The sequence below is a fragment of the Martes martes genome (genome assembly GCF_963455335.1).
Source record: "Martes martes genome assembly, chromosome: 1".
In the NCBI taxonomy this organism is placed as follows: Eukaryota; Metazoa; Chordata; class Mammalia; order Carnivora; family Mustelidae; genus Martes; species Martes martes.
The window spans coordinates 209396006-209414309 of record NC_137888.1 but is presented as its reverse complement, the minus strand read 5'-3'; the positions used below and the strand labels follow the sequence as shown (position 1 = coordinate 209414309).

Sequence of the window (18304 nt, the reverse complement as noted above, 5' to 3'; positions counted from 1 at the left end):
ATGGGGTGTGGTGTGGGCCCTCCAGCGTGAGCCTCTGCTCCTAGAGGTCCTCCCGTGGCCTAGGGAGGAGGCCCCACTTCCTGTTGTCCCAGCGTGCTTCCCGATAGCATCTCTTCTCATTCTTAGAAGTATCTGAGTTTGATGACAATCATGTGCTCACCCTTGACCGAGAATGGCCTTGAGCGTATTTGAGTTGGGTTGAAATGGCTTTGCTGGAATTTCACGGAGGTCGGAGGGTCAGCCTGGGAAGACTGCGCCGTTGACCTCCATGATGAGATCCTAGAGCGGGGAGGTGCGCTTCCGCCTCTGCCTGTCTGCCAAGGGCCGACACTAACGTGTTCTTCCTCTGCCCCCTGCTCACCAGGCTGGACCTGTACCGAGCCTCGGGGAAGTTTGAGCTGCTCGATAGGATCCTTCCCAAACTCCGTGCCACTAGCCACAAAGTGCTGCTGTTCTGTCAGATGACCTCCCTCATGACGATCATGGAAGATTATTTTGCGTATCGCGGCTTTAAATACCTCAGGCTCGATGGTGAGTATGAGCAGGAGAGATGTTTGTGGAGGGACCTGTTTATGCACAGCTGCCAAAGCTACTGGCCGGTGTCACCTCCTTTGCGAGGCCATGCAAGGCCCGGAGACTGGGTCAAGCATCCGGAGTGAGCCTAGCACGTTCAGTGACACAGGCTTGCAGGACTGGGAGGGAGGGCTCTGCAAGCGTCATGGCTGGATCCGAGCCTGTGGCCTAGGAGAACGGCCAGCCCAGATCCGACACCCCGGTCTCCTAAACATAAGGCTGACGGCGTTTGTACTACAGCTCTGGGTCCAGTGGTTGTGGTGAACAGTCCTCTTTTGGTAGGAAGTGGCAGAAGTCCACATCCTGTGGACATCAGGGACAAGTATAGTGAGCCCCCGGGGTTATTCTTGCTTCAGGTACAGCTGGACCCAGGTGTCTCGAGGACAGTGCTGTGGCTTTTCTTGGCTCCGCTGTCCTCCATCTTGGCTTAATTGTCAGGCAAGCTGTCCAGGCTCCCCTCATGCTTTTTCCTTGTTCCCAACTTCTCAGTTCCCAACTACAGCCCACCTTCTCCCCCAGAAGTCCAGGGGCTGGCTCTCTCTAGGTTAATGGGAGCCACATGCTCTTCTTTCCACTGCCAGGTGGTTGTAGAGCTGTCACTGGCCAGGCCTGGAGCTGGAATCGAGTTTGTCCATGGCCAAATCGTGTGCACTGAGGGTAGTGGGTCGGGGGAGACGGCAGCTGGTGACGCAGGATGATGGCAGGTTCTCCTGGGAACAGTGCTTAGCTGCGACTCCCATACTCTCCTGGAAAGTTGTGTTTCTCTGGCTTTATCCCAGCATGCGGGAGCCCCAGGGAGAAGGTTGCTGAGTGAGATGGTGACAGCATGTGGGACGCAGGCTCTGATACATGTCGACTGGCCAGGAGGCCCTGGAGGAAGTCCATGCTCTGTCCAACTGCAAGAGTGCCCGGATTCCCCAGGAGCGAGCTTGGGAGCTTCTGGCTCAAACACAGTTCTTTTGGTGGCTCCTTTCTTACAGCTCCTCCGAGCTTTTTTTTTTTTTTAAAGATTTTATTTATTTATTTGATAGAGATCATAAGTAGGCAGAGAGGCAGGCAGAGGGGGTGGGGGAAGCAGGCTCCCTACTGAGCAGAGAGCCTGATGCAGGGCTTGATCCCAGGACCCTGGGATCATGACCGGAGCCGAAGACAGAGGCTTTAACCCACTGAGCCACCCAGGCGCCCCATCTCCGAGCTTTTATTGAAGCTCATCACCAAGTGCATTTCCCTGGCAGGCTGCCCCAAACCTCTGCACCCTCATTTGTCTTGCTGTGCATCTGGCGGAACTGTGGTTTCACAGACTACAGACCTGTGGTTGCTGGGCTGATCACCTGTCGGTCTCTGGCCTCCCTGCCCTCACCCGCAGCCGGCCCTTTGTGTCCGTCTTGCCATCCGTCCTCCTGGTCTTGGAGTTCCATCTGGGGCAACCTTTACAAGCACAGGTGACAGTGTGTGTCTTACTATGTCCCTGCCTCCTTCTGGGACCTCCTTCCCAAGGCTTGGAGACTGGTGGCCAGACCTCTCCAGCCACCTCGCCCATTCTTCAGGGGCCGGGCCCTGTGCACACTTGGTCTTGTCTGTCACCATGCCAGCCCTCAGGAGAGGCTGTAGGTGGAGAGCGTGTTCCCCCCCAGCAGGGGTTCATTTGCCTCTTCTCTTTCCTTGTCCTCCGTGGTGAGAAGACTTTTGTCCACTCAGCCACAGCTACACAGTACACATGTGGGCACAGACCAGCTCTAGCAGCATGTTGTGAGATGGAACCTTCCAGTGTCAGAGCGGTGGGAGTGAGGGTGTGGGCTGGGCCTGGGGGCAGCGGGCCCTTCGCCATGGGCCTGCCCCTTCTCTGCCCCAGCCAGGCCCCTGTGGCTGTCAGGCCTCTGTGCTGTGCAGCGTGATGGTTGAGCAGGTGGCTGGAAGCATTTAATCTTCATTTCATCACCAAAAATGACTCCTGATTTTGCCAAAGACACCTTTGCTCTGAGCTGGCAGCCACCCAAGGGGCTTGTGTGCCCCTCTGGTGCTCACGGGGCTGTGGATCGTGTCCTGACTGGTCACGTGAGAGTCCCCGTGGCTCCATGAAAGGGGAAGCCGCTGCTGCTCGCGGGGCAGAGTCCGTGTAGTGAGGCACCTGTGTGCTCGCCTGCAGAAGCCTCTGGGGATAGAGAAACCCCCTGCAGTGGGATGGAGGCAGGCACCAGCCCCCTGGCCAGTGCCTCATTCCAGGCCCTGTGCCCCGGCACCCGTCCTGTGTCGTGCCCACATCGGGTCCATTTGACTCCAAGGTGACGCAGTGGCCTGTAGGAGCTCCCTTCCACCTCCTGGGGTGGGAGGAGTGGCATCCACTTGTTTGCACCGTAAACCTCAACGGCTCAGGCACACACGTGGAGTTGGCCCAGGAGGCCTCTGTGGGATGTGTGCATGCGCTGTCCCCGTTCTGTGGAGCCGCTGTTCCTCTGTGCCTCCTCGCCATCGCCCCCCATCCCACCCTGCATGGTCCTCCCACTCACAGCCTTGTCCCCGCGCCTCTTAGGAACGACGAAAGCGGAGGACCGGGGCATGCTGCTGAAAACCTTCAATGAGCCGGGCTCCGAGTACTTCATCTTCCTGCTCAGCACCCGCGCCGGGGGGCTCGGGCTCAACCTCCAGTCGGCCGACACTGTGATCATCTTCGATAGCGACTGGAACCCCCACCAGGTGAGGCTGGGCTGGCCCCCAGGTGGGGCAGGGACTAGAGGCTCCCTGGAGACCCTCTCTCATCCCGGTTTCCCGGCGGCACCCACAGCGCCTGAGGCCTTTGTAGAAAAGCCCTGAGAGTATTCATTTTTCCTTATTTTTAAAAACACTGCTTTTTGCTTTGATTATGAAAAATACATACTCCATTCCTGTTTTTAAAAAAAAGTCCTCATTTTATGTAAATATGTAAAGTGGAAAATGCCCTTAGCTTATCAGCCATCAGTGATTTTCAGTTTTTTTGAGATCCAAGTCTTCCAGGTTGCATCCTGTGTGAGCTCTCACACACTGTGCTTTTAGAAACAACCGGGGCGCATGTGTACACTGCTGCACTGATTTTGTATCCGTGTGCCCTCTCCGGGGCTCTATGCCAGTAGCTTCAGAGAAATGGTATTTGGTAGGTACAGCAATTTTTTTTTTAAGATTTTATTTATTTATTTGACAGAGAGAGATCACAAGTAGGCAAAGAGGCAGGCAGAGAGAGAGGGGGGAAGCAGGCTCCCCGCTGAGCAGAGAGCCCGATGCAGGGCTCAATCCCAGGACCCCAGGATCATGACCTGAGCCGAAGGCAGAGGCTTTAACCCACTGAACCACCCAAGTGCCCCAGTACAGCAATTTTTTAAGGGAGTTTTTAACTTTTCCTGATGTCTCATTGTAAAAGTAATAGTCTTTTTTAATGCAAATATCAGTAACTCAAAATAACATAAACTGAAGAGTCCATTTTCCCCCTCCCACCAATCCCGCTCTTTCTGACCACGTGCCATCTTGTACCTGTATGCACACACGTGTATTCTGGTTTTGACAAACACGGCGGGTTCTAGCACGTGTTCTTCCCTCCAGCAGCTGCTGTGTTTCTCCTCTCGGGGCAAGCGCACTGCAACTCTACACGGCCATGTCCTCAGCTGCCAGGTGTCCGGGCATATGGTGGCCTTGAGACTTGACTCTGACCGCACTTGGCAGGCGTCTGGGTTTTGTTGCTCAGCATGACCACTTAGGGAGCCCCTTGTCCCCCTTTTGGAGTGTTGGGACAGGACTCACTGACCAGTCAGTCCCAAGAGGTGGGGGTTGCTTGGCCCATGGGCATGTCCTCTGCACATTCAGGTCACCTCTGCCTAAGTGGCTTCCAGAAGGCTGCCCCAGGTTTCTCTCCCACTGCAGGGTATAAGCCCGTCTTTCCCTGTAGCCTGGAGGCACTAGTACATGGTGTGAAGTGTAGCCCATCTGTTGGGTGGAGGCTCAGGCTGGTTACTAGTGTCCCTTTCTGTCATCAGCCTGGGGCGTAGTTCTCACCAAAACCTCTGTGACCAGCCAGTTTCCTGAGATGTGATCATGGTGTGCTGTCCCCAGTGGCAGGCAGACAGTGGGCAGGCGTTCCCTGGGGCCTGATAGCCCGTGCTTGGAAGCACCGCCAGGAAGTGTGCCGGCCGAACTCGGAGCTCAGCTGTAGACACAAGGCACTCCTGGGCCCCACCGGGTGTGAATCTTGACTGTAGGCCCCCACTGCTCCTGGCCCAGATGCGGGGTTTCGTGCGAGCCCTCCTGATTCGGAGCTGGGGTGATGATGCAGACAGTGTCGGCAGCCATAGCTACCATGTGATCGGAGCTTGTTCTGCGGCACACTCTGGGCTGAGTATCCAATGCCATTTAGTTCTTCATCCCTCACAGTCACCAGAAGGGTCTGTGTCAAACAGAGTGAGTCCTGAGTCTCATAGAGGTTGGACCTCGACTGCACAGCAGAGAAGGAGCAGGGCCTACAACCAAACCAGGCATTGCCAAGATGCTGCCTGGCTTCTTAACCATCCCATGAATGATGCTCTTAACCACGATATGGCCTCCCCAAGCGTGGGGCCTCCTGGAGTAGGTGAGGGGTCCCGTGCAGCTGTGACCCAAGCTCCTTGGGAACAAAACGGCCCAGGACTTGCCCTCCAAATTGCACCGTGCCCTGGAGTACCTAGAGAATCCCGGTAAGACGGGAAGGGACGGTCCTCGGGGATCGTCATTCTGGCACAGGCTGCAGGTTGCGTTCCTGGGCTCCCCGCTCCAGAAGCTGCTGGTCGGGGGAAGGCAGAAGGGCCCGGCAGGAGAAAGCAGGCACACAAAAACAGGAAGGCCTTTCCAGACAGCACCGAGAGGTTGGCTGCCTCTTTGACTTCCGCAGAGCTGGATCGGGACTGACCTGCATCTCTCCCTCTAGGACCTGCAAGCCCAGGACCGCGCCCACCGCATCGGGCAGCAGAATGAGGTGCGGGTGCTCCGTCTGTGCACGGTCAACAGCGTAGAGGAGAAGATTCTGGCCGCGGCCAAGTACAAGCTCAATGTTGACCAGAAGGTGATCCAGGCTGGGATGTTCGACCAGAAATCCTCCAGCCACGAGAGGCGCGCCTTCCTGCAGGCCATTCTCGAGCACGAGGAGCAGGACGAGGTGAGGGCAGCGCCGGCCCCGACCCCCTCCCCGGCGTGAGTGGTGGACGCATGAGCGGCTTTTCATTTTTGTTTTTTTACCTTTTTTGCACTCTTATTTTTTTTGCATCCCTTTGGAGTAAAGGGAGTGTGGGCTGAAAGGAAAGAGGATGAGTACTTGCTTTTTCTTTGAAGTGGTTTTTTTTTTCTAAACTGCTGGTGAAAGACGCCGGATTGACAGCCCTGGAGACTGAAGTCCTCTATTTATCCACAGAGCAGACACTGCAGCACGGGCAGCGGCAGTGCCAGCTTCGCCCACACTGCCCCTCCGCCAGCGGGCGTCAACCCCGACTTGGAGGAGCCACCTCTAAAGGTGAGAGGGGTAGTTCAGTCTCCACGCCCATTCAATCCTCGGCTTCTCGGCTGAGACGGCCAGCAAGGGCCCTGATCCCACGGAGCGTGCGTGTGCGTGTGCGTGTGTGCCTCTCGCTGCCGTGTGGGTCCCCATCCACCGCAGCCGGACTGGGACCGCCAGCTCATCTCCCACGGACCGCCGCCGCTCGCCTCCGAGCCCGGCCGCCGCCCACCCCGGCCTCTCCGCACTCGGACTAACTGTGTGAACCCTTCTAGGAAGAAGACGAAGTGCCCGACGATGAGACGGTGAACCAGATGATTGCCCGGCACGAGGAGGAGTTTGACCTGTTCATGGTACGTACCGCGGGCAGAGAGGGGCACCCCGCACACCTCTGGAGGCGCTTTGCGGGCATTGCACGCCCCGTCCTACCAACACTAAGTAGAATAAGACAGCTCAGTACAGACAGAGCAAGACTTCTTGGAGATGGCGGTGTCTCTGGTGGGTCATGGAGCTGGGGCCTCTCTCGGGGGGCCCCACGCTGCCTCCTAACTGACATGTCCTCCTTCCGTGGTCCCTGAAGAGGATTGCCACAATGGTGGGACACGCACATGCATATACGCACGCACACACGCATGCACACCCATCCTGTGTGTGACCCTCAGGCTTGGCACATGGAGGACTTGCCTGTCCTCCTGATTGTTTTGTCCTTGTGATTCCCTTTCAGAGGGAGGTCGTACTGTCCCCGGCCTGTGGTCAGTCAGAGGTGCTCCTTAGCTCTGGGTAAAAGGCGCAAGTCCGCATGGAGTCAGAGTGTGGGCCCTTGGCCCCTCTTCTGCGATCCTCCCATCTTTTCTGGAATTCTCTGTCCCCGAGGCCGAGCCCCTAACGAGGGTCTGCTCTCAGAGCCCCAAACCTCAGAGGTGCCATTGAGCAGGCTCAAAGCCTCCCCTTGCCACATGCCCCTGTGTGCCCCCAGCTCTCCCCGTGCTCACATTCTCTCCCTCTGCCCCTGCCCCGCGCCCCCCAGCGCATGGACCTGGACCGCAGGCGCGAGGAGGCCCGAAACCCCAAGCGGAAGCCACGCCTGATGGAGGAGGACGAGCTCCCCTCGTGGATCATCAAGGATGACGCTGAGGTGGAGCGGCTGACCTGCGAGGAGGAGGAGGAGAAGATGTTCGGCCGCGGCTCCCGCCACCGCAAGGAGGTGGACTACAGCGACTCGCTGACCGAGAAGCAGTGGCTCAAGGTACATGCTGGAGAGGGCCGGCCGGGGCGGGGCGGGAGAGCAGAGATTCGACAGCCGCGCTGGGGCTCATCCAGAACCCAAGCGGGCTCCCTTTGGCCGTACTTGGTTTTCGTTAACCACGGCGACACCTCTGACGGGGGACCCGCTCACTCAGGTCCTCCTGACCAGCACGGGAGGTTTACGAGAGCTTCGTGGGAAGTCTGGCCGCTCTCAGCTTGCTGTGCTCTTCCCAGTGCCTGGCGGTGGAAAACACAGTGATGGGTCAGAGGGTGACCTGCCCCCCCACATGGGTGGGAGTGCCAGCGGTGGTCCGACAGCCTCACGTGGGGCACGTTGACCCCAGAGCCGGGTCCCTGGCAGCAACAGGTATAGGTGGCTGAGTCAGGGCCGCGGGCGCCTGGTGAGCCCACTGGGATTGTGGTGACGTGTCAGGCCCTTCCCCATGCAACCCTCCCCAGACACCAGGTGGTGGCATTCAGCTGGGCCCGGCTGATGGGTGCACCCCGGAACAAACCATGGGGCCTTCCTAGTCCTCTGGTCACACTCCCTGGGGTTCCTCTTGACTGACTGCGGCCCCACTGTCTCCTCAGTCCATGAGGTCCGGCAGCCCTGGCCCTGCCCTGGCAGCTCAGAACCACCCAGACTAGTGAGCCCGCCGGCTCGGGGGCTCTCGAGGGGGCCACTGACATGTGCCGGGGAGCCCGTGACCCTCAGGTGGGGCCTCTGGCTTGTCCAGCTCCTCAGCTGTCGGCCCCGAGCTCCAGGGACAAGAGAAGAACCCCTGGCAATGGAACGTAGGCCCGAATGCAGACGTGTAGAGCTCCCATGGCTCTGCACTTTTGAGACACAATACTTTTTTTTTTTTTTGTATCTCTGTAATTTGTAAACAATTTTTTTATTAACGTATAATGTATTGTTAGCCCCAGGGGTCCAGGTCTGTGAATCGCCAGATTTACACACTTCACAACACTCACCATAGCACGTACCTTCCCCAGGAGACACAATTCCTTTTAAAAACAGTTGTCCATATGCTAATACTGTTATGAGCACATTTTACTTTTTTTTTTTTAAGGTAATATATATACCACTGAATTCACTCAATTAAGTCGTACAATTCTGTAGATTTTAGAGTATCCAGTGTTGTGCCGCGATCACCACAAAATAGCTTTGGAATATTCTCTTCACCTCAGAAAAAAGCTCTGTCCTCTTCAGCTCTCTTCCCATGCCTTTATCCCCCCTCACTTTTGTTCTGGAGATTTCATACGAATGGAGGGATGTGTCCTCCCTTCGGCGACTGGCTTCTGGCCGTGGGCCACGTGTTTTCAAGGATAGTGTATTTTCAAGGTTTATCCATGCGGCAGCAAGTGTCCCTCCTCGTCAAGGCCAAGTAGTGGCCTGGTGCGCAGCTAGACTGCACGGTGGTAACGTCTTTGCTCGCTGGCAGACGGTTGGCCTGTTTTCCACCTCTGGCCTGCTGTGGACATCGGAGGACAAGATTTTGGCAGGATAGATGTTGTGATTTCTATCACATGAACACCCAGAAATAGAATTTCTGAATCAAATGGTAATTTGCTTATTTAATCTTCTGAGGAACTTCCAGACTGTTCTCCACAGCAGCCACACCATTTTACGTTCCTGCCAGCAGTGTGGGACAGTTCCAGTTTCTCCATCATCCCAGCTGTGTTTGTCCCCTGTCCTTTTGACCCTAGCCTTTCCAGTGAATACGCCATGGTAACCTCCTTGTGGTTTTTAATGGCGTTTTCTTGGTGGCTAACGGTGCCGGGCATCTCCGGAGGTGCTTGTCGGCCATTTGCGTATCTTCTTCAAAACTCCCGTTATCGGATGTGTGATTTACAAGCGTTTTCTCCTATGCTGGGGGGTATTGGTTCACTTTTTTTAACGGTGTCCTTTGAAGCACAAGTGTGTTTTAATTTTGACGAAGGCCATATGTACCCACACTCTTGAGAATGGTGCTGCCTCTTGCCCTGCTGGGCTGACCCGTGTGCTTGGGCCTCAGGACTGGAGACCCTAGGATTGCATTCCTAGGGGAGCTGCAACAAGGACCCCGAATTGGGTGACTTAAAACCATAGCAGTTTATTCTCTGAAAGTTCTGGAGGCCTGGAATCTGGTGTCAGAGTGTCAGCAAGGTCCTTTCTCCTCCAAAGGTTCCAAGAAGGACCTTTCCTCGCCTCTTCCAGCTTGTGGGGGCCTCGGCATTCCTCGGCCTGAGGCCACATCACCCCCATCTGCTCCCGTCTTACATGGCCTGTCTGCCCTGTGTCTTTGTATCCTTTCCTGTCTCTCATGGGGACATTCCCATCGGAGTTGGGGCTCACCCTGACTCAGGATGACTTCATTTTTGCTCTTCAAGTAATTAAATCAGTAAAGATCCTATTTTGAAAAAAGATCACATTTGGAAGTTCCAGGTGGACATGAACTTCAGGGGGCACTGTTCAGCTCCCTGTACCCACCTGGGCTCGCAGTGCACACCCTCCCCCATGCTGGCCTTACGGTCCCTCCTGCCTGCCACACACCCTTCGTGTTGTTCCTTTGGCCTGGATGCCTTACCCACCCCTACTCTTCAGCTCTCAGCTTAAGCGGCACCTCCCCCGAGATGCTCCCCTGACCCCCGGCCAGCGCACGTCTGCTCCACCATCAGAGCACCACTCACCCTCCTTCCTGGCAGTCAACACGCTTGTCACCATGTTCGCAAGACATTTGCTTACTCTCTTCCCTCCGTGAGGGATATGAGCTGAGGCTGTCCTCGACACCTGGCCCTGTGTCCTGCTCACAGTCACAGCTGATAAATGTGAGACGGACAACCAGACGTCCCTTGGAGTCCTGCCCCCACTCCCTGTCCTGATTGCAGGCTCCCCTGGCTTCTCTTCTCTTTATCTTCGGGGATAAAGATGTGCAAATGAGTCCTTATCATTGAGAATGAATCAGTTAGTGTTGTTCAAAAATTAATCTTGTTCACAGAAACTTGCTCGGCAGTTTCGCTGTCAGAAGTCTGTGTATAGGGGCGCCTGGGTGGCTCAGTCGTTTCTTTCGGCTCAGGTCCTGATCCCAGGGTCCTGGGATCGAGCCCTACATCGGGCTCCTTGCTCCACGGGAGGCCTGCTTCTTCCTCTGCCGCTCCCTTTGCTTCTGTTGCTTCTCTCACTGTGTCTCTCTCTGTCAAATAAATACAATCTTAAAAAAAAAAAAAAAAGAAAAGTCTGTGTACAAATAACACAGCTATCGGTCGTGGCCTTCCTCACACTGGGGCTCCTCCCCAACATGGAGACAGCTGAAATGCCCAAGGACAGGGCAAGTCTAAATGAGGCTGTGTATTGTAAAACAATGAAATACTAAACAGACATCAAAAATTACATTGCAGAAAAACGACAGGAAGTACATCCAGGACGTAGTAAGCAAAATCCCGAGTCCCGGTATGGTGTGTGGATAAAGGCCAGCGCTGTCCTCGGTGCTGTGCACGTCTGTGGGAAGGGCTGGGTGAGCCCTGGCTTTGGACGGTGGTGATGGCGTGCACAGCATTGAGTGTACCTTAGGCCACCCGAGCGCACTATTGAAGGTGGTTGAGGGGTCAGTTTTGTGTCATGTACATTTTGTCACAATTTTTAAGAAAAATGGTGAGGATCTAGAGCAGAAGGACTCGTAGTGTTACCTCCTGGTGGAGGGATCCCAGGGTCCAAGTCTTCGGGGACCTTTGGTGGGTCTGTGCCTCTTTAATTGGTAACGAAATGCAACTGTGGGTTTGTTCAGGCCGGGCGTGGGTGGGGAGCACCTGGGGAGGCAGAGCTGGCCCGCTGGGGACTGTGGGTTTGCGCCATGACCTTTGCTTGTCGACCTCGGTGCTGGCTGTCCTATTTTACCACTATTGACCCTGAAGGCCATCGAGGAGGGCACGCTGGAGGAGATCGAAGAGGAGGTCCGGCAGAAGAAATCGTCTCGGAAGCGCAAGCGGGACAGTGACGCCGGCTCCTCCACCCCGACCACCAGCACCCGCAGCCGCGACAAGGACGACGAGAGCAAGAAGCAGAAGAAGCGCGGCCGGCCACCCGCTGAGAAGCTGTCCCCAAACCCCCCCAACCTCACCAAGAAGATGAAGAAGATCGTGGACGCTGTGATCAAGTACAAGGACAGGTAAGCCAAGGACCGCAGCAGGTGGGCGCTGGGGGTCCTCAGAGGTGCCCCACCCGACCTTCTGTGTGCCTGTGAGCCGGTTGTCGGGACAGTCAGTGAACAAACATTAGTGGCCTGTCTTTGTCTCAGTACGCCTGCCCTCGTTGAATGCACGTTCTGCGGGAGGCAAGCACGCTCTCATCTGCGGTGAGAGGGAAGAGAAAACTTCATGGGGAAGTGGAGGCAGGGGCCGTTTTCAGGGATTGTGATGTTTGAGGGGGACCCCTGGGGAATGGAGGTCTGGAGCCGAGTGGTCCAGCAGAGGCAGGAGCTTGCGGAGAGGCCTCAGGGGGCCAGTGATGGGCGAGGCGGAAAGGGAGGGACCCGTGCTGTGATGGGTGCTGATCGCACAGCCAGTGGGCTGTGGTGCGAGGGCCGGTGTATCTGGAGCCAAGACCAAGCAGCTTCCCTTCTCTAGAGTTTCCACCCTCTCCCCACACATGGGTGACATGCCAGCCCAGTTCTCACCCTGGGCCATTGCAGGTGGGCCACATGTGGCAAAGACTGACCAGGCTCCGCTCTGGGATTTGGGGTCCCTGCTCTCGCAGACACACAGAGTAGGAGACTGCAACAGATCTGTGTGTGGTTCACAGGTACCATTTAAGTAAGAAAACAACGGTTCTCTGAGGCCCTCCACGGGAGCATGTGCACGCGGTCCACCAGCTCGGACCTGAGGCCTGGATCTTGCTCAGGGCTCAGCTCGTACTACTCCCCAGTGTCTTAGTCCATTTTCTGGTGCATACTGGCCAATGTAGCTGTCATGATAACAAGACGGTTGTCCAGTTTGATTTTATAGTAACATGTGGCGGTCATTAAGCAAAGTAAGGGCAAATTGTCATCTGTAGGAGGGAGAAGTGTTGAGGTGTATGTAAGCTCTCAGTGCATCATTTGGAGAGGCTCACAGGTGTGAAATTTGGGGGGGATGGTGATTGTACCCAAATAAAGGGTACAGATTGCACTTAAAAAAAGAATCTTATTATTAGAAAAGAAACAGATGACTAAGTGAGAAAGGCTTGTTTCAGCTCAACCATCCACCCTAAAAATGTAGCATCAGCATTAGAGAAGAAAGTATTCAGCTGATACGCAAACTTCACCTTTAAGACAATTTCCACAATTATTTGAAATATGGAATGTGCAAAAATCCAATGAAAACAAAACATCCCAATGATCTTTTTGCAAGGGAGTCTCAAAATTATCAAAATGAAGAAGACCCTTAAAGGTTAGAGGGCAAGGATGGACTCGCCGAAAGTCGTGCTGGTCTTTGGGTTATCGAGATGGAGGTGAACCTTGACCTTACCCAACACCTTACACATGTGTTAAGTTGAAATGGAGACATCAGTGTGAAAGGTTGAACAAATTGTGGAGGAAAGCATCGATGAAAATCTTCACGGCCTCGATGTAGATAGGCGTTGGCTTCTGAACAGGACACAAGCACCACTAACCAGAAAAGACCTATAAAGTAGACGTCACTAAGATTAAGAACATCTGTTCATCCAAGGACACCTTCGTGAAGCCAGTGAATATTTACACCGACTGAAATTTTAAAACGGGCAAAAGCCACAAACAGGAAGGAAATCTGGAAGGAGATATCCCAGTGACCGATCAGCATGTGAAAAAGTACTTGGGATCGTTGGCATCGATGTTGCTGGTAACATCGAGGTAAGGCACCATAAAACCAGAGATGCCTCCATACACCCACCAGAATGGCTAAAACTCCTTGAAGTGTTGGCAAGCACATGGACTTCACCTCCTGCTTACGGGAGCAGTCCGCTCTTTGGGACTAAACCTTCTGACCCACAGACTCCAATCCTGTTGTAAACCAGAGATTGCTGAATGCCTGTGTCCACCCAAAGACAGGTTCAAGCACGTGCATAGCAGCCTTGATCGTAACTGCCCCAAACGAAACTGCCCAGTGTCCAGCCATGGGAAAACATATCAGTGGAGGCCTAACCCAAGAGCAGGATTCTACCAACCATAGGAACAGACATCCCTCCACTCTCTGGGAGAATCTTACAGTCATTTTTTTGAGTCAAAGAAGCCAAACAATAACAGGTACCTACAGGATGCTTACAGTTAAAGGAAGTTGAAAAGCTGATCATGGTGATGGGTGTGGAACAGTGGTTACCTCAAGACATGAAAGCATTCAGGGTGCCTGGGTGGCTCAGTCGGTTTAGAATCTGCCTTCGGCTCAGGTCATGGTCTCAGGGTCCTGGGGTCCAGCTCCATATCGGGCTCCCTGCTTGGTGATGAGTCTGCTTCTCCCTCTCCCTTTGCTCTTCCCCCTTCTCCTACTCTCTCTCCCTTTCAAATAAATAAAATATTTTTTAAAAATGTTTAAAAGAGATGAAAACGTTCATCAGGATAAACATTTGATACGCATGCTTTCCTGCAGTGATACACCTCGGTTTAAAAGAAGACAAAACACAAGACGCTTGGAAACAGCCTCCTGAACTTGTTTTAAGACCTTGGCTATTTTCAAACTTTAAAAAAAAAAAAAAAGTATCCTTTTTTTTTTTAGTCATCTCATGACTTACTGCGGACGCCCCCTGAGCATCAGCCTTAGCCCTAGGATCACGTGAGAAGAGACGAACTGACTCCTCTAGCTGCTGCCTACAGTTGTTCTTCCAGCACGTGCAAGATGGGGTGAGAAGTCAGGCGTGAAACTCACATTGTCCCCTTGTGGAGGCTGTTCTGCAGGAGGCTGAGATCCAGTTTGATGAAAGCTCCAGCCCTGGGGTCACAGAGCTTCACTCCCGGCTGGCGTGAGACCCGCGTGGCGGGACACCTTAGTGGAGGGTTTGACACATGGTTGGCAGCTAGCCCCCGTCCTCCTGGAATGGGTGACATCACAGGACTGGGAGTTCTCCGTTACAGTGGAAAGAAATGTAGAGAAGTTACAAGTGGAACTTGTATATATGGTCATTAAAGGAAGCCTCCCGCATGCTGACGTCGAGAAGTGATTGGAGCGGGTCCGTCCGCCTGCTGCTTTGTTGGTGGTCCCCTAGGAAAAGATCAAGCAGGGCACATAGAGACTTGGGAAAATTATCCTGTTTTCCTGCTTGAAAAGTTTTCTCATAGCAAATACTTTCAAAGATGACGTTTGGGTAAAAGGCTGATCTATTTAATGGATATTTTTGACATCCCTTAACATCCTGAATTTGAAACCACAGAGAGAAACAGTAGTACCGTTCGTCCTGTTGTGAGATTGGGTGAGCAGTGGGACCACCGTCACTCTTGACACCAGTTGCAGAGTTCCGGGAGCCCAGACCACACTCAGGCTTGCTAATTCTCTAGAAGGACTGTCTGGACTTTCTGAAAGCTGTTCAACTCACAGTTATGGTTTGTTACAGTGCAAGGACACAGATGGACATCAGGGCAGCGTCCTGGAGAGGTGTGTGTGTGGAGCTTCCAGGCGTCCTCTCCCCAGGGAATCGCTGACAACGCTGACTTCCCTGACACATTAGGAGACAAGACTCACAGAGCACTGCCAACCAAGCAAGCCTCAGTGTCTAGAGTTTTCACTGGAACTTGGTCACAGAGACACGACTAACTGCCCATGTGGCTCACCTCAGTCTGTAGCTCCTCTGTGGGTTGAACTGTGCCACGTGACCCATCACCCCTGCCTTAAGTCGCAGTCAGAGACACTCTGAGCCAAAGGCCCCCAGGTAAACAAAGGCAGCCCAGAAGGCAGGACATTTCAAGGGCTGAGAGATTACCACCCAGGAGCCTGGCACAAAGGCCAGACCTCTCTTTGGACCAGGTTAAACTCTCACGGCACACCCGTCAGGCACCTGGAAGGTTCTGAGGGACCAGACACCGCACCACACCAAAGAGAACCAAAGTGAAATAAGTTTGGAAGTATCCTACCACACACTTCCTTGTCTCAGACTTCCTATATAGCTCATTTCTAGAAGAGGAAGTGAAGCATCTATATTTGTTTTTTAAATTTTTTTACTTGCCAGAACATTCTAATTAGTTAAAATCTATACTTGCGTTAAACACGGAGCCTGAGGAGAGAAGGAACTATTGCAGCTTAGTGGCTCCTCGATGCCAGTAAATGATTACAGGACATTGTCGGCATTTGGATTCGATACTCCCGAGTCTGCCTTGCTGAGCAAAAGGGCCAGGTGCCTCGGATTCCACTCCCAGTGCTCATGGGAGCCGGGGTTGGGGTCTCCGTGCAGGGACTCGAGGGAGTGCTTCTGCTGGGTCCCTGCTGCCGTGTGTGAGCAGGGCCACCCCGTTGTCAGTGGGCATTACTCGAGATGTTGCTTTTGATGACAAATTTCAAGATCTCCACCAGTCGTATTTCAATACCAGTGAGATCACATTTGATACTACTTTTGTACTTACGTCCGTGTCCACATACAGGTGATGTCTTCCTCTAGAAGCTTTTGTTTCATATCTGCTCAGGTTCAGGATCGCCCTGCCCCTCCCTCCCCAGGCCCCTGTGTCAAGTGTGGCCTGAAGGTATGCTGCACCAGCAGAGCCTGAGCGTAAGCAGGGCCCCCGCCAGGGGAGGAGAAAGAGAGGAGTGTCAGGGGCAAAGGGGTCAGCATATGCAGAGGCCCTGAGGCCGAGGGCACTGGCGTCCTGTGTGCAGAGAAAGCCAGCTAAGGCCAGGGGATGTCATGGCCTGAGCCTGCACTGCAGAACCTCACAGGGCTCCTCCTTCTCAGGGCTTGGAAATCTCGAACTGCATCAGGGATCAGGGGTTGCCCTGTGGTTCACGGGCAAAGTTGGAACTGGAATGAAGAAAGTAAGTTGGAAGGTAGGGATTTGGGCTTTAAAATCTAAACACGAAAATAAGTCAGGCACAGATTCCTGGTCAGGTTGGGACTGTGTCACAGGGCTGTGTGTGCTGCCAGCGAAAGGTAGCGAAGGCGCCGTCTGCAAATGCTGGTCCGTGAGCGTGCGCTCTGGAGCTCACACCTGGGAGCTTTGGCGGGGGGGGGGGGGGCGGCGGTGAGAGAAGGACCCTCCATAGTACCTGTGCTCCCCGCTGGGCTTTTGAGCTTGACCGTGACCTACTGTAGGGCAGAGTCATGGCTGTTGGGCAGTGGAGAGGCGGCGCCAGGTTTCCTGAACTTGATCCTACCGATGTGACGGGCGGGAACACATGTTCTAGGAGGTCCTTGCAGGTTACTCTCGATGGCTCAGGAAGCTGGTGGATGCGTTCAGGCTGCCGAGGCTAAGCCCCACTGAGCAGACCCTCTCGGTCCCCTTTCCCCTTCCCCTTCCCAGCTATTTTAAAAGGGCTTGGATGACTTGAGTGTCACAGACATCTGGGTTCACCATCCATCTCCCTGCCTCAGTTTCCAGCACAAAAGTAGAATCCCCCAAATGGGATTCTAGAGATCCCAAATGTGAGATACCGCAGGCCAGGCACGCTGCCTACACACCAGCCCTGAATCCATTGTGGACAGTGAAGGGCCCTGGCCTCGTCTGTGGTGGCGGCTTCGGCCGGCCTGAACCTGGCATCTGCTGCCTAATTAAAACCTGTTACCCCTTGCCCTTTGCCCTTAGGGGGAGCCCTGTGCCTCCCTGTTGAGAATCAAAGAGCAGATGGTTCTTGGGAGTTGAAAGAGTTGTACGTTGATTTGCAAGAAAAACAGGCGCTGTAGCAAGCCCCAGGGCAGGTTGTCTGGCTGACCAGTTCCCCGGGAGAGATACCTCAGGCCCCTCGGGACATTCTCCTTTCGGGGAGAGAGCAGAGGGTGGACAGGCCGGGGAGCTGTTTCCTGAGGGGACAGAGAGGCCTCAGGGTTCCCTGGCCTCAGCCATCGAAGGCTATGCTGCCCTTCGTGGGGAGCCCAGGCTCAGGCTGGGTGTGCTCCAGCAGCAGAAGCTGGAGGTTCTGCCTGGGGGTTCAGGTCTGGGGGCAGCACTTCCTGCCTGGCGCCCAGCCGGGAGCCCGCCCTGAGAAATGCCCTGGTGAGCAGTCTTGAGCAAACGGCTGATCGCCATCAGCCAGGCCCTGGCCAGCCTGGATGCGGGTGCAGGGGCGGGCCGGGCTGAGGGCCCACTGGGGCTCTAGGCCACAGGAGGGTTAGTCCCTGCAGCCTTGCCGAGTCATGCTGCGGTTCCAAAGCTGCCACAGAATTTGCTGGATGAAGTTGCACCTGCTCTGTTTGTCATCCTGCCAGCTCCACCCCCCCCCCACCCCCGGCTTCCCTCCCTGCTGGTGGTTGGTTGCCACAGTAGAAGAAAACAGGGCAGCTGTGTTAGAAGGAGCTTAAAACTAGTTACATATAAGCTCCAAACAGGACAGGGACAGACCCTGGGCCCCAGAAATAAGTAGTTTTGGGTGAACAAGTCACGCCCTCTGCCTCCCGCAGAGTTCCGTGTGCTGGTGCATTCCAAGTGTGGACTCCTTTTGCACTCAGGGAAAGCAATAAGGAAACGGTCATGAAAATAGGAGATAATCAACAGGTAAGACAGGAAGTATGAAAGGAAAATTTAGAATCGTTGGGGAAGGGGGGGGGTGTGGACAAGAGGATGAATCAAAGGTTCAAGGTCAAGTAAATGAGAAATCATGAAAGAATAGATTTTAAAATGAAGCTAAGAGACAACTAGCTAGAAGAAACGGAAGGTTAAGGTTTGAAGGTGAAACTAGTTAAAAATGTAAGTTAACTAAGCTTAAAAGTTTGGAGGGAAGGGAAGGGAAGGTGTGGAGGTGGGTCTGTCTGCTCCAGCTGGACCAGAGGGAACCCTAGCACCCTGGGTCCTAGGGTGGGCATCGGGGCGGTCTCTTCCATTTCAAAGGGGGCTTTGTGGCCTCCCCTGCTGCTCAGCTGCTCATCCCGCTAGGGGA

The 18304-nt window shown here is 54.3% G+C and overlaps 1 protein-coding gene across 5 annotated transcripts in view; it reads left to right on the top strand.

The window, feature by feature from the left end:
• Positions 1 to 18304, top strand: part of SMARCA4 (SWI/SNF related BAF chromatin remodeling complex subunit ATPase 4) — a 90489-nt gene that overhangs the window by 60818 nt on the left and 11367 nt on the right. For 3 of the 5 annotated variants that reach the window (XM_080827064.1, XM_080827062.1, XM_080827063.1), the window contains exons 24-30: positions 365 to 531; positions 3104 to 3267; positions 5498 to 5725; positions 5978 to 6076; positions 6334 to 6411; positions 7086 to 7304; positions 11198 to 11451. In XM_080827064.1, the coding sequence (XP_080683190.1) occupies positions 365 to 531; positions 3104 to 3267; positions 5498 to 5725; positions 5978 to 6076; positions 6334 to 6411; positions 7086 to 7304; positions 11198 to 11451 (1209 nt within the window). The remainder of the gene's footprint in view (positions 1 to 364; positions 532 to 3103; positions 3268 to 5497; positions 5726 to 5977; positions 6077 to 6333; positions 6412 to 7085; positions 7305 to 11197; positions 11452 to 18304) is intronic. The other 2 variants (XM_080827066.1, XM_080827065.1) reach the window with 1 other exon arrangement.